This window comes from Theropithecus gelada, chromosome 5 (assembly GCF_003255815.1).
Source record: "Theropithecus gelada isolate Dixy chromosome 5, Tgel_1.0, whole genome shotgun sequence".
Taxonomy (NCBI): Eukaryota; Metazoa; Chordata; class Mammalia; order Primates; family Cercopithecidae; genus Theropithecus; species Theropithecus gelada.
Genome location: NC_037672.1, coordinates 37077071 through 37089641, shown reverse-complemented (window position 1 = coordinate 37089641; position 12571 = coordinate 37077071). Strand labels below are relative to the sequence as shown.

Below are 12571 nucleotides of genomic sequence, written 5' to 3'. Positions count from 1 at the left end.
TGCCTAGTAAGTCACAAGCTGAGACTGTCCAACCTACATCCACAGGCTCATGTCAACAGTCCTTTCTGCCCAACACAATCTCGTAACAGCACTCACTGCCATATACCACTGATGGAGCCGGTCTCATCAGTGCTAAACTCACACCCTGGGTAGAGGTGTTACAACTTACATAATTAACACTCAGATAACAATACTGGAAGCAGACACCAATATCTCAAATAATCTCACTGATGGTTGGGTAATGACCACACATAGGCCACAGGTGTTCATAAGGCATTTCTTTACTCCCAGGCTGAAAGGCAAAAATCCAAAATTAAAAAAAAAAAAAAAACCACCATAAAAATGTGGGCATGAATTATTTCTTGTTTTATTGCTTTCGTGTTTCTTACTTGATGCAGAGTCAATGATTTTGAGTAACAGTAATAAGATGTCCAAAATCCAACAGTAAATATTCAAATAGTAAAATCTGATGTAGAACAAAGTCCTCGAATGTTCACTCCTTTAAGTTACATCTAGTGGAACCACTAGGGATAAAGGCTGAACTCATCATCTTGGTTTATGATGGAAACCGCTCTCCTCTGACCTAGGAACAAGAGGAAGTCTCGAACGCCAGCCACCTGGTTTAGGCACTGGGGGCAGCACTGTGGTCTCCTCGTGAAATGGCAGGGGAGACTCATAATGAGTCTAAGTATGGCAAATTCTCCTTTTACCCCGGGATTAAGAGACACCCCCACAACAACTGAGAGAATCAAAAGAAACTCCTATGGAATAGAAGAAGTGGTTACAGTAATAAAGATCAGAAATGATGGTGTTGTCAAGGAAGCGGCCTGTGACTGCACAGAACCCCATCTTTGTAAGAAAGCAACCCACCCTTAAATGCACATCAGAGAGGCTTTACACAGTGACTGGCTGCAAGCAGGACAACCGTGAGCAGCATTTTGCTTGTTGAAGGCACAGATCCTCGTCATCCTGAGAGAGGAGAGTCACTGTGTGCGACCTCTGAAAAACTGTCAGCTGTCATAAATCTGATTGCAGCTTCGGCCTGATCTTCTTTTTTGAAAATCCCAGACTCTTGGGGCACCCCTGAATATCTTGATGTGCCTGTTCCTTCTGCAAGAAATCAGATTTCCAAGGGATGGAGACTCAAAGGAACATGATTGCATTACATCACACAACAGGCAAAAATAAATACATGACTCTATAGCATGGGTATGACACTACCACAAAGAAATATCTCAGACCCCACAACTGCAGCTCACATACTAGCAATACCTGGTAGAGTCTAAAAGGTGTCAACTGTCCCATAAGCATTTACCTACTCTGACTTTGATCAACTGTACTTATGGGATAAGCAAAATCTATGAAAACATTCTGTATTTTTTTAAAGACAAACCGTCTTAAATACCAGAGAGATCAATTTCACTTGACAGTGATCAGGATATCCAAATTAAATAAATCACTTTCCATTCTTCCCAATGATCATCTTAGGTTTCCATAACAAGAATGGGCACCTTGCCAGTGACAGAGGGTGTAGTTGTCACACAAACCCTCTTGGAAGAATGATGGACCCACGCCTCTGCCTGAGGAATGATCTCGAGCTCTTCTAGCTTTTGAAATTCCACAGTATTGTGAATGCTCTTTACAAACACAGTGATACTCAAAAAGGAACCAACAAGAAAACATAAGTTGCATTTATTCACGTCCACGCCATCTAAAGCTACTGTGTACAGTAATCAGGACTGGAGAAGGGACGATTTAGTATCTAAAAACAACAACAAAAACACTGGGACATGTCCCCTGAATTGCAAGTTGGAGTTCGTAAGAATCTACTTGCTGACAAGCCGGTTTCCTCCCTGAGAAGCACACTTTCCGCTTCCTTCTCTCCCTCCAGCGTCTTCCGAACCTCTCAGTTAAGGCCTGGACAGTGTGGGATGGTGTTGCAATCTCTCCTGCAGAGCTGTCAGTCGCCCGTGGGCTCGGGCTGCGTGCACTCAGGCTCTTGGAGGTCGCTGGGTGATGCGCTCCCACGCCGCAGCTCCTCCACCGTCTGCAGCAGGGCAGACCGCTCCAGCTCTAAGGTAAGCATGGCTTGCTTCAGCTTGCTCTCACTGCTCAGGAGCTTCTCAATGGTGGCCTCAAGGCTTTGGATCCTACCATTTGCCACCTGGAGAATAAAAGAAATGAGAATACAATTGCCAGTGATAACACAGGAGAGATCCAGCATGCACTCGCAGTCCAGCCTTGGGAGCACTCTGGAGCTGTGTTTCGGCAGGGATGAGTCTACAGTTTATCATCAGTTCTGGCCACACAGGAAGGCAATTCGCACTCTTTGCGGGTAGGTGAACCAGGCCCTTAAAAGCACCCCGAGAGCCCCCGGCATTTTCTTCTCCTGCTATAGCTGCTGGGGAAGCCGATGCTGAGAGATAGTGGATCATGACACAGAGGGAACCCAAACCCCCAGGCACCACCACCGGAAAGACAGCTCGGATGGGGCCAAAGAAAGCTTCAGCGACACAAAGACTTCCCCTGTGCCAAGCCTCCGAGATACGTAACTTTGTTACTGCAGCAGAGCCTGGCCTGTTTTGATGAGCACATATATTTAAACCCACAAATCGATTTCAGACTGACAAAAACTCAAAACGGTTTCCTCGTGAAGGCCCAAGTAGTAACAATCCTCGAATCTGAAATTCTTTTCAAACACAGTGATACTCAAAAAGGAACCAACAAGAAAACAATTTATTCAGGTCCATGCCATCTAAAGCTACTGTGTAAAGCTAGTGATGTCTAGAGGAACAAGACATCACTATGTCAAGAAACACAGGCATTTACCCCGGAACACACATGGAGTCCTTGGAAAGGCCAAGTGTTCCGCTAAGAGGTTTATGTGCCTGGTCTCACTGACTGCTCACTACGAGTCTCAGAGATAAGCAGTATCCTCTCTTCCACCCTACAGAGGAGGAACGAGGCTCTGACTCAGTTTACATCCTCAGCACCTAGCACATAATTAATGCTAGTTAAATAGAATTTCCAGGTGTATCTTTCTAGCAACTGTCCCTCGTCTCATTTGCTCGGGCAGGCTTCCTTCCCAGGTGACAAGTGTGTTAGCTCTAGTGACATTAAGGGGTTCCCTAAGAAAATTGCAGAAACTCCAACACTTATGTTGATGTCCCTGAGGCCTTTCTGGTCCGTTCCCAGCTCACAGCTGCATCCTGGAGTGCTCTGTGACTTGTTGTATCTTACTAATCCAGTCCAGATTTGCCATGCTCCATTTTAGGTGGGAAAAATGGTGTGTTTATATATATATATATATATATATATATATATATATATATATTTTTTTTTTTTTTTTCATTTTTCAAACAAAGAAAATACTTTTTTGAATGTGATAACACTTGTGCCAGACAATTCATGACTAAAAGTCTAGCTCTGGCTGGGCCACTAGAACACCCAAAATATACAAAAGGGACCAAGAGCCTTAGTTTGTCAGCCTACTGGGCAGGGGGTTGCCCCACTTCAGGTATCTCTCTAAGCAGTACTCTCTGATCCTCAAAATCCACCCATTGTCAGGGCCTGGCTCAGGGCCTACCCTCATCACTTTGAAGCCCCTCTGCATTCCGAGGTGCAACCTGCAGCTTAGTTAGTAGTGAATTAATTCGCATGGTCATTTGCTATTCTGCATTAATGTCAGGTCTCCTCAATAACACTGAGGCTTTTATAGAAGCAAGCACGTCTTCTCTTTCACACATGGTCCTGTCTCCCACAGCACCTGGCTCAGTGTGGGCGTCAATGACTTGCAGGGATTATGACAAATCCATGTGCATTATTGTTTGGTTCCATCTGGCACGTCTATGCAATCGTCTGATATATTGCTGAACAAAACAGGTGGCAGAATTTGCTCTCCAGAGTCTAGACAACGTTCACATGTGTTTAACAGGGAACGAAATGGGATTTTGATACTTCTAACAATTTTATGAACAGAATAAAGGTAGGAAATGGGTTGATTTTGGTATTTCATCTCCCCAGAAAAGCTATATGAAAATTCAGTACTGTATTGAACACCTTTCCTTGTCTGTGTCTGAAAAGTGTACAAGGAGGAGGCATGATTCTCACATATGAGAGGCATATTTTCATAGAGGATCATGGAAAAACTACATCCAAACACCACAAATCAATACAATACAATCCTAGATCCAATTCTTTGAGAGCTGCAGTGTCTTACTCAACTTGGTGGTCCCCAGCACTCAGCACTGCAGGGACTCAGGAACTACTGGTGGGTGGGCATAGACCACAGTTTTGAATGATCCTTTCAGAAGTGCAGAACTACTTGGTCAAGAGAACGACCATTCCAGGGCGAACATCTGTAATCACCAATTACTGTCTGATGCCTTTAGTGAGGAATGTAGGTAGCTAAGAAGTTTCTCACAGCTCCCTGTCTTCACAAAAACAATAGCACAAGAGCAGCATGGAATTATTTTCTATGCTCTGTCACCAAAAAACTACATGGTCATTTACCCAATACAACAAACCTTTTATGTAAGAACTGCCTATCTTAACAAGCTAAACACTTCAATGCAAATGTGAGCCTTATTAGAAGAGCTTCCACCATGTTATATTTCAGGGACCTGTCATTGGCTTAGAAGCCATTTAAAATGACCACCTGCACTGTGTACCCCTACAGGCCAGAGCGGCTCTTCATCCTCTGGAGACTCCCCTTGAGTCACAGCTGAGACTTTCAGGTTAAATTGTATACAGGCATATTTTCAGTTAGGACATCTCTATCTTAGGAGAAAAGAAGAAGTTAAATTTCAGAATGTGAGTAGTTATTAGGGCTGGGCAGGAATAGCATTCAGTCCTGTTCCTCTCTTTCACATATCTGATCGGGTATGCTGGGATGGAACGCCTGCTGGGAGGAATGCATTTCAGACAGCTTGACTCACTAGGCTGGCCTTTCTCACCCTGCTGCCAAGCTCGTGTCTGCAAAGCTCATCTTTCTATGAAGAAAAATCAGAGGCTTAGATCAGAATGGGACTTATTCTCAGGACAGCCCAGGAACACCATAAAAAATTTGGGCAAAAATATGTATTTTTATCCACAGCCACTCAAAAACAACTTTTAAAAACACCCTCAAAACAATTCCTGAACAGGGACAGCACTGCTACACACTTGTGACATTAAAAAAAGTAGAACATATGGTTGCTTCATGCCATCTGATTGACACAAGAGCTGCATTCCGCAGTTAGGCGTTCTTTTCGGCAGTGTGCCTGGGTGATGTGGGGGTGGGGGTGATGCTGGACCTGGCCAGCTCCCGTCTCCGTGCTACACCTCAGGGCTTGCTCTGCACACCCTCCTGCATGCACAGTCTCAACTGGACTTTCTTCTGTATGTCCTCACCTGAGTGTATCCGTGTTGAAATGGAAGTTTCTAGAGGGGGAACTGAGACCTTCATTAATCAAATCTTTGTATATGCACCAAGGACTCACAAAGAATTATCATCTGCTCTGGTTTGTTATGTTTATTTCTGCGTTACTTTCTTCCTTTACTGTCCGTCCCTCTGTGGACCTAGCTGGTTTTGCTCATAGAAGTTAAAGCTCTTAGATTCTCTTTGAGTAATGACAATGGCTGGCATTCAGCTAACAGGTCACAGCATCCTGAATCCAAGTTCATCTCTGGGCCTGTCTCCTAAAAGAGTTAAGTGCAGAAACAGCCTCTCAGAAAGCTTAGGGACTGTCTGACCTCAGCAAAGGACAATCTGTCTGCTCCATAATAAAAAGGACCCATTCTCCCAGGATACCTTTGATCCCAACTATAAACAGATCAGGGTGGGAAAGGTCCTCTGGTCATGGGAAAGCCCAGCCTGCTGTTGCCTTTGGTGAGTTAATGAACTACCATATATCTGTGACTCAGGAAGCTGCTTTATAAATATGCTCTACCTGCAACTGTTCAAGGAGGTCAAGGTTCTGTTTGCGTAAGCTGCTGTTGGTTTTCTCTAGTTTATCCATTCTTTGGTTGTCACTGAGAGGAGAGGAATCGATAAGTTCTTCTTGAAGGACATGGTACTCAACTTCATAAGCTTGTAACTGTTTAGCAATGTCCATCTCAAATACCTGTTATAGAAAGAAAAGTCATCAGGTACTAAAATTGAGAAAAAACCCACACATACAGGCAGGTGTCCGCAATCATGACAATGTGCACCTGTGAAGCGTCTCCTCTACGCTTAGCTCTATACTTGGTACTAGAAGTGATAAATAAGAACAACTATGCACTGAGAAGGTAATACTTTTACTTGGGACAAAAGGATATAAGAAACATCTAGAAATAATTCCAAGGTAACATTAAGTACAGGTTTTTGATACTCATCTTCCAAAAGCCAAAAAAAAAAACCTCTCATTTTTAAAGACTTAAAAAAATTTATTTTTAGTTCTTATTTCACTTCTTTTCTCTGAAAATTCTGTTAGGTTAGATACATCAACTATGGGTTAAAAGGAGAAAAGAAACAAAAGAATCACAGCCCTGTTTGCACAGTCACCAAGTCAAAGTTTAATTATAGTTCAGTTGGGTTTTCAGAGTTACAAGAACAGCTAAGTAATGGGACTGTTTACTAAAAAACTCTCCTTTGCACACAAATATGCAGAAATGAGCCAAAACCCAAATGTCACCCACACAGATGAGTGAATACGAAACGATGCCTGAGTTGTCTTCTTTCCCACAATAGCAATGGTGACGAAAACACCACACGTGTGAAAAACCACCCCTGAGTGCCCAAGTGACTCAAGCTGTCCGTGTCTGTACTTTCTCTTGGTGAGGAAGGCAGGGCGGAAAGCAGAGTCAGAAGACAGCTGCTGCTGCTGCTGCCCAAGGCATTTCCTTTCTTTCCAGTTGTTTCCATGAGAGAACCCCAGGGGCCAGGGCCTCTCAGCACAGCAGTGAAGCCCCAACGTTTATCTGACGGATCTGAGAATACAGTCAAGCTGGGACCATCTTAAAAGAAAAAAAAAAACACTTGCTAGATCAGAACACACATTCAGAGAGTGAAATCAGACTTTTAAAGGGCAGAAACTGCCTCTCTATTGCATTTCCTTAAGCAACTCCAGTATTGTTAAAAATCAGTGTAAAACTACTTCTCATGGCATCCTATTGGCATTCAAACTAGCCTATCTTCCCTGGAATCAATGTTCAAAAACTATGTTTCCTTTCTCTCCATTCCCAACAGTCTTATTTTCTCTTCCTTGGGATGAATTTTTCAGCTTGCTGTTTTTTATTTAATTCAGTGGATAATACTAATAAGGCACAAAAGTCATTTGATGCCTAAAAACTAAAATCCATTGTATCTGTGGCACGTGTGTGCACGTGTGCGAGGGGAGTAAGAGGGAGACAGAGAATTTCTACTGGATTGAACTGATTCTCTTTTGTCCTTCTGAGCGACTATGAGGTCAGCAGGGATTATCATCTCCATTGGACAGCCGAGGTAACTGGCTCTGAGGCTTTGCGTCGGCCTTAAAATTGGGACTCCACTGGCGACTCTATGAATGACTTGAGCTCGGTACTTAACCTCTCTCAGTCACAGTTCCTGGCCTCCCACCTGGGGCAGACAGCGCCTACCTCCCAGGATGGCTATGAGAATTAAACAAGGCAACTCATGGAAGTTCCCAGCACACGCCTGGCAGGTTGACCAGGCGTGCTCTTAGCTAAGGGATCTGCTTCCACACATCTGCCACAAAACCCTCACATTTCAACCTCAGCAAAGCCATCATCAATGGATGCCATGTCATGGAACTTCTGAATCATCTGAACAGTAAAAACCACAAACATCAAAACTGAGATTGTTTGGCACTCATGTATAATTATAAATACGGTGCTGAATAAATGTCCTGTACACTATTACTTTTTTTCTTCTATAAAGATTTATTTTTAAGTGATCTCCTAACCTGGAAAGCCTAGAACAAAACCTCTGACTTTTCCTACAGATTGATGTTCTGTGTTAAGTTAATGCCTCTCAGCAGTGCCCAAAGCCATAAACTCTTCCAGGCCTCCATTAATCTCTACCCTGGGTCGCAATCATCTCTGCTTAATTGCCTGATCTCCTGACTGCCAAGACTCTTAGGCCCTTCATTCTGCAGTTATGCCCCTGAATTTACCCCAAACCATGGCAATATGAGGTTGCTGGTCAAAGGAGAACCCGGGTCACTGAATAAGGGTTTCAGCCCTTGTGCTAGTTACTCGGGGAAATAAAAGAAGATGGGAGGGGCGCCTGTCCTTGCACACTTAGAGAGCACAGGTGATCCACTGCCAGGAGCAGTTCTCAGCCAGAGAAAGAGCAGGAAGGCCTAACATTAAAAACCCGATCCTTCAGTATGTTGTCTCAGATGAATAAAAAAGACGAATATTAAAAACTAGGTGTTGATGGGAAAACAAGATACATACACTTTAAGGTATTTTCATTTCTGGTCTGAGTCACTCCTGAGGCTGGACAAGTGCAGTGTCAACTTCCCCCGGGGTCTTGCCTAAGCCATTCCCTGAGCACCGGTCACTACACAAAGCTACAAGGTACCCGGCCCCTCTGCAAGGGGGACTAGATCTCATCTTCTTTCTGCCTGGCCCATCTCAGAGCAATTCCACTGGAGTCGTAATTACTGGAGATCTAGAGCCTTCCCGTCATCCTGGCTCTTAGGTTCTTCAAGGTTTTCGAGCAAGTTCCAGAATTTTGGTACTGAAGAAAATTTCTCTTCTGCTTACCAAGGTAGGAATGACCTATTCCCATACTTTCGATGTTTTGCCGAAAAGATAAAACTATTTTAAGTTACTAATAGAGCTACATTATTGGAAGCTTGAAAAATAAAAGAAAAATTACCAAATACAACTTTTATATCTAGCTGCATTTCATCTTTCCTAAAAGCATGTTTTTTCTAGTTCTAAACATAACCAACATAAAATTTCCTATCTCACTTTTCTTTTACTTAACATTGTATCAAATGAGAGCTTTTTCATGTCGCTATATATAACTCACTTCATGATATTCTACCAGCTCAACATACCATAATCATATTAATCCAGTTATCGAGTGTTAGACATCTAGTTCCAAGTTTCTATTATTATAAATGACAAATCTAGGACAATATCCTTATACATATGGCTTCCCTCATATTTTGGATTATTTCCTGAGGATACAATACAAGAAATGGGATGACTGAGTCAAAGGGTATGAATATTTTACTGGCTTGGGGTATGTATCGCCAAATTGCCTCCCAAGAGCCACTAACCAATGTGCTTTGCCATCAGCAACAGGCTAATGTTCTGCATACAGTATACCCTTGGTGCCGGGTATGGGCATTAAGAAATGTCTCCCTGTTGATCTAGTAGGGTAAAGCATTACATAAGTTTAAATTACACATGAAGGCAAATATTTTCCCACATATTTGTTTACTAGATGGCTCCTCTTCGGTGAATTGTCTGTTTATGTTCTTGGCTCATCTGCTATTGTAGACTCAGCATTTCTCTTCACAGTCCACAGACACTGATTAATAAAGTCATGAACCCTGATGGTTTGTAGAACTCGCCACAGAGCTTCTGCCTTCCTAACCCCCTGCCCTCCAATCTGCTGGTCCCATTGTCATACCAAGGGCTGGAGGGTGGAAACTGTCGGCCCAGTATCAGCAACAAGGGGGCGCACTGTCTGTAGTGAATTACAAAAACAATAAAACCCACTAAAAGTCCGTCTGCTTGTTATTACCACCACATGTGAGCAATTTTCAACAACGCCAGTGGTAAACCACTTCCCCCCGCCATGCCCCACCCTCCTGGTATGGTACCAGTTGTCCTTGTACAAAACTACTCCTTTTCCACGGTGCAAACTGCCCGAGAAGGGATGGCTCCCCCACAGGCAGAAGAGGCACCTTTGCCTCTGATTTGAGGTGCGTCTTCTGAACATAGGAACCCTGGTTTCTAACCTATAAGCTCAACTGGAACAGGGACTCGTTTGTTCATCGTGTTTCTAACAGAGCTGCCCACAGCAGGGTTTCTCAGCTGTTTCTGTGTATGTGAATCCCCTGGGGATCTCGAAATGCAGATTCTGATTCAGCAGGTCTGCGGTGTGGCCCCAGATGCTGCATTTCTAACAAGCTCTGACATGATATGATGACAATGCTGGGCTGAGGCCATGCTCTGAGTGGAGCCTAAAGGATGCTGAAAATAGGCTATTTACCCTGCCTCCCAAAGCCACCCTTCCTCTTTTTCTTCCTTAAGCTGAGCTGAGGCTTCACAACCACACAGCACCCACTGTGACAAGAATGTAACACTGACCTCCTTTCCTTTGTTACTAATTATTCCCAGAGTTTCCCTTCTTCTCGGGTCAGATGATGTAGATGGCTTATTCAATGGACAGTTTTTGGTAAGTACACTGCCACAAAGGCTTCAGACACCCTTGGTCTTCTGTCCTGAGCTCTGTCACCTTTGGATTGCCCTCCCTGGCTGCTTTCAGCCTGTCCACATTGAGCCAGAGCTCCAGAGTCCTGTCCTTGGCCACCTTCTCTTCCATCCAGGATCCAGCTGTGTCCCAGTTGCTCAGGCTGAGACTCTCTATACAGGGAGGGCATTTAATGAAATGGAACCACAGCTATCATAGAGGACCACCTAGATGCCCTCACTCCCTGCCCCACCTCATCTATACACAGGGCAGTATGCTCCACCATCTGCAATGGAAGCATCCATTATACCTACTCTGAAAACCTCCAAGATTCGGGCCTGGGAGATCTCTAAGGCTGCAGAGGAATCACGCGGGACCCCATGTGTGCTTTCTGTGTAGAACTTAGGCCTACAGCACCCTCTGGAGGGAAGGGGTCAGTGGGAAAGCAGAAAGCCTGACAGAGAACATTCAGATGTCAAGTTCAGATAGAAACACCAGAGGGAAAGAGGGCAGAGAGTTGCCTGGGGGTAGAACTACTTTCTATAAGGACCATTGATAGAATAAAAACCTGGACCCCAAATGCAAATTTTTGTGCTCTCGATACCCCCAAAATGTTCAACACATCAGGTTCTGAGAACAGCTCTCTGCTGTCATTCCTGTACCTTCTCTTTTAGTTCAGGGCTCAGCAAACCACCACCTGTGGACCAAGCCTATCATGCTGCACAGTTTTTAAAATAAAGTTTATTGCAACATGACCCATCATCCCCTTACATGCGGTCATGGATTTTTTGTGCTGCGAAGGCTGAGGTGAGTAGCTGTCACAGAGGTGAGCAGTTGTGATGGTATGGCCTGTGAAGCCTAAAATATATACTACCTGGCCTTCTTTGGAAAATGTCTGCCAGCCTATCTTAGGTCACCTTTTAAGTCCGGCTGGACTCAAACACCTCAGCTCCAACCTCACAGCCCTGGCTCCCATAGGCCCTGCCTTTCTACAAGGGGCCGGGCATGTTACTCTCTGCTCAGCTTCATCTATAAGAATAGGAATTATAATACCTATGTCCCAGAGTTATTAAGTCAGTGGAGACCGGGCACAGTGGCTCATGCCTGTAATCCCAGCACTTTGGGAGGCCAAGGCGGGCGGATCACTTGAGGCCAGGAGTTCAAGACCAGCCTGGCCAACATGGCGAAACTCCATCTCTACTAAAAATACAAAAATTAGCTGAGTGTGGTGCCGCATGCCTATAGTCCCAGCTACTCAGGAAGCTGAGGCACGAGAATGCTTGAACCCAGGAGGTGGAGACTGCAGTGAGCTGAGATCGCACTACCGCATTCCAGCCTGGGCAGCAGAGCAAGACTCTGTCTCAAAAAAAAAAAAAAAAAAAAAGGCAGTGGAACAATGAATGGCAACTTCCAAATAGCCAAATAGTGGCCTGAAACAGGTACACGCACAGCTGTTTTCTTCCCATGCCGTGTCCATTTCCACTCTTCCAGCACCGAAGGAGCACCTGATGTATCCTAAGAACCCTCAATATGTGTTATTTTTTGTTTTTTACAGAAAATAGGAGAGAATGGGATTTTTTTCTGAGGCTGAATACTCAGGAGGTAAACAATGTCAGCACTGGATACAGCCCTCAGTCTAGGTAACCAAGGCTCTCGGGGGTCTCTGCCCTAGAAGCTATAAAATGTAAGTACATGCAACAAAAGCTGTAAGAAGGGAATGAAGGAAAGAAAGAATGAATGAAAATGTCAGAAACCAAAGAATCAAAAGGGTAGAAAAGTCAGTATTAGAATTAGGAAAAAACTCTAAATTAAATGACCTCCAGAGGCTCTTGGCAGTGTAGGAGAGCTGCTACAGCACTTTGAGGTGAGAGAGACTTGAGTTTGAACCCCTGCCTTTCCACTTTGCAGTAGAGTGAGTGTGGGTCAGTCAGTGAACCACTTTATATCCTCTCAGGAGTGCAGTCTGGACTGAATGGAATCATGTGTCTATTTAGATGCCCACCCAACCTGGCAAAAAGCAACGCCCCAACAAGCCAAAGCTATCCACATCAAGAAGAATGTGCCAGGGAAAGAAAAGAGATGAAGAGGCTCTCAATTAAAGATGAGTGCAGAACAGAAAAGCACTGCTCTTTCATAAGGGCACATGCAATGTGCAAACAGAAATCCAAAGTT

The 12571-nt window shown here is 44.2% G+C and overlaps 1 protein-coding gene across 5 annotated transcripts in view; it reads right to left on the bottom strand.

The window, feature by feature from the left end:
* Nucleotides 1–343: 343 nt before the first annotated feature.
* Nucleotides 344–12571, bottom strand: part of TBC1D1 (TBC1 domain family member 1) — a 247528-nt gene continuing 235300 nt past the window's right edge. For 4 of the 5 annotated variants that reach the window (XM_025385040.1, XM_025385042.1, XM_025385043.1 and 1 more), the window contains 2 exons: nucleotides 5931–6104; nucleotides 344–2164 (listed from right to left, as the gene is read on the bottom strand). In XM_025385040.1, the coding sequence (XP_025240825.1) occupies nucleotides 1961–2164; nucleotides 5931–6104 (378 nt within the window). In that variant the 3' untranslated portion in view covers nucleotides 344–1960. The remainder of the gene's footprint in view (nucleotides 2165–5930; nucleotides 6105–12571) is intronic. The other variant, XM_025385041.1, reaches the window with a different exon arrangement.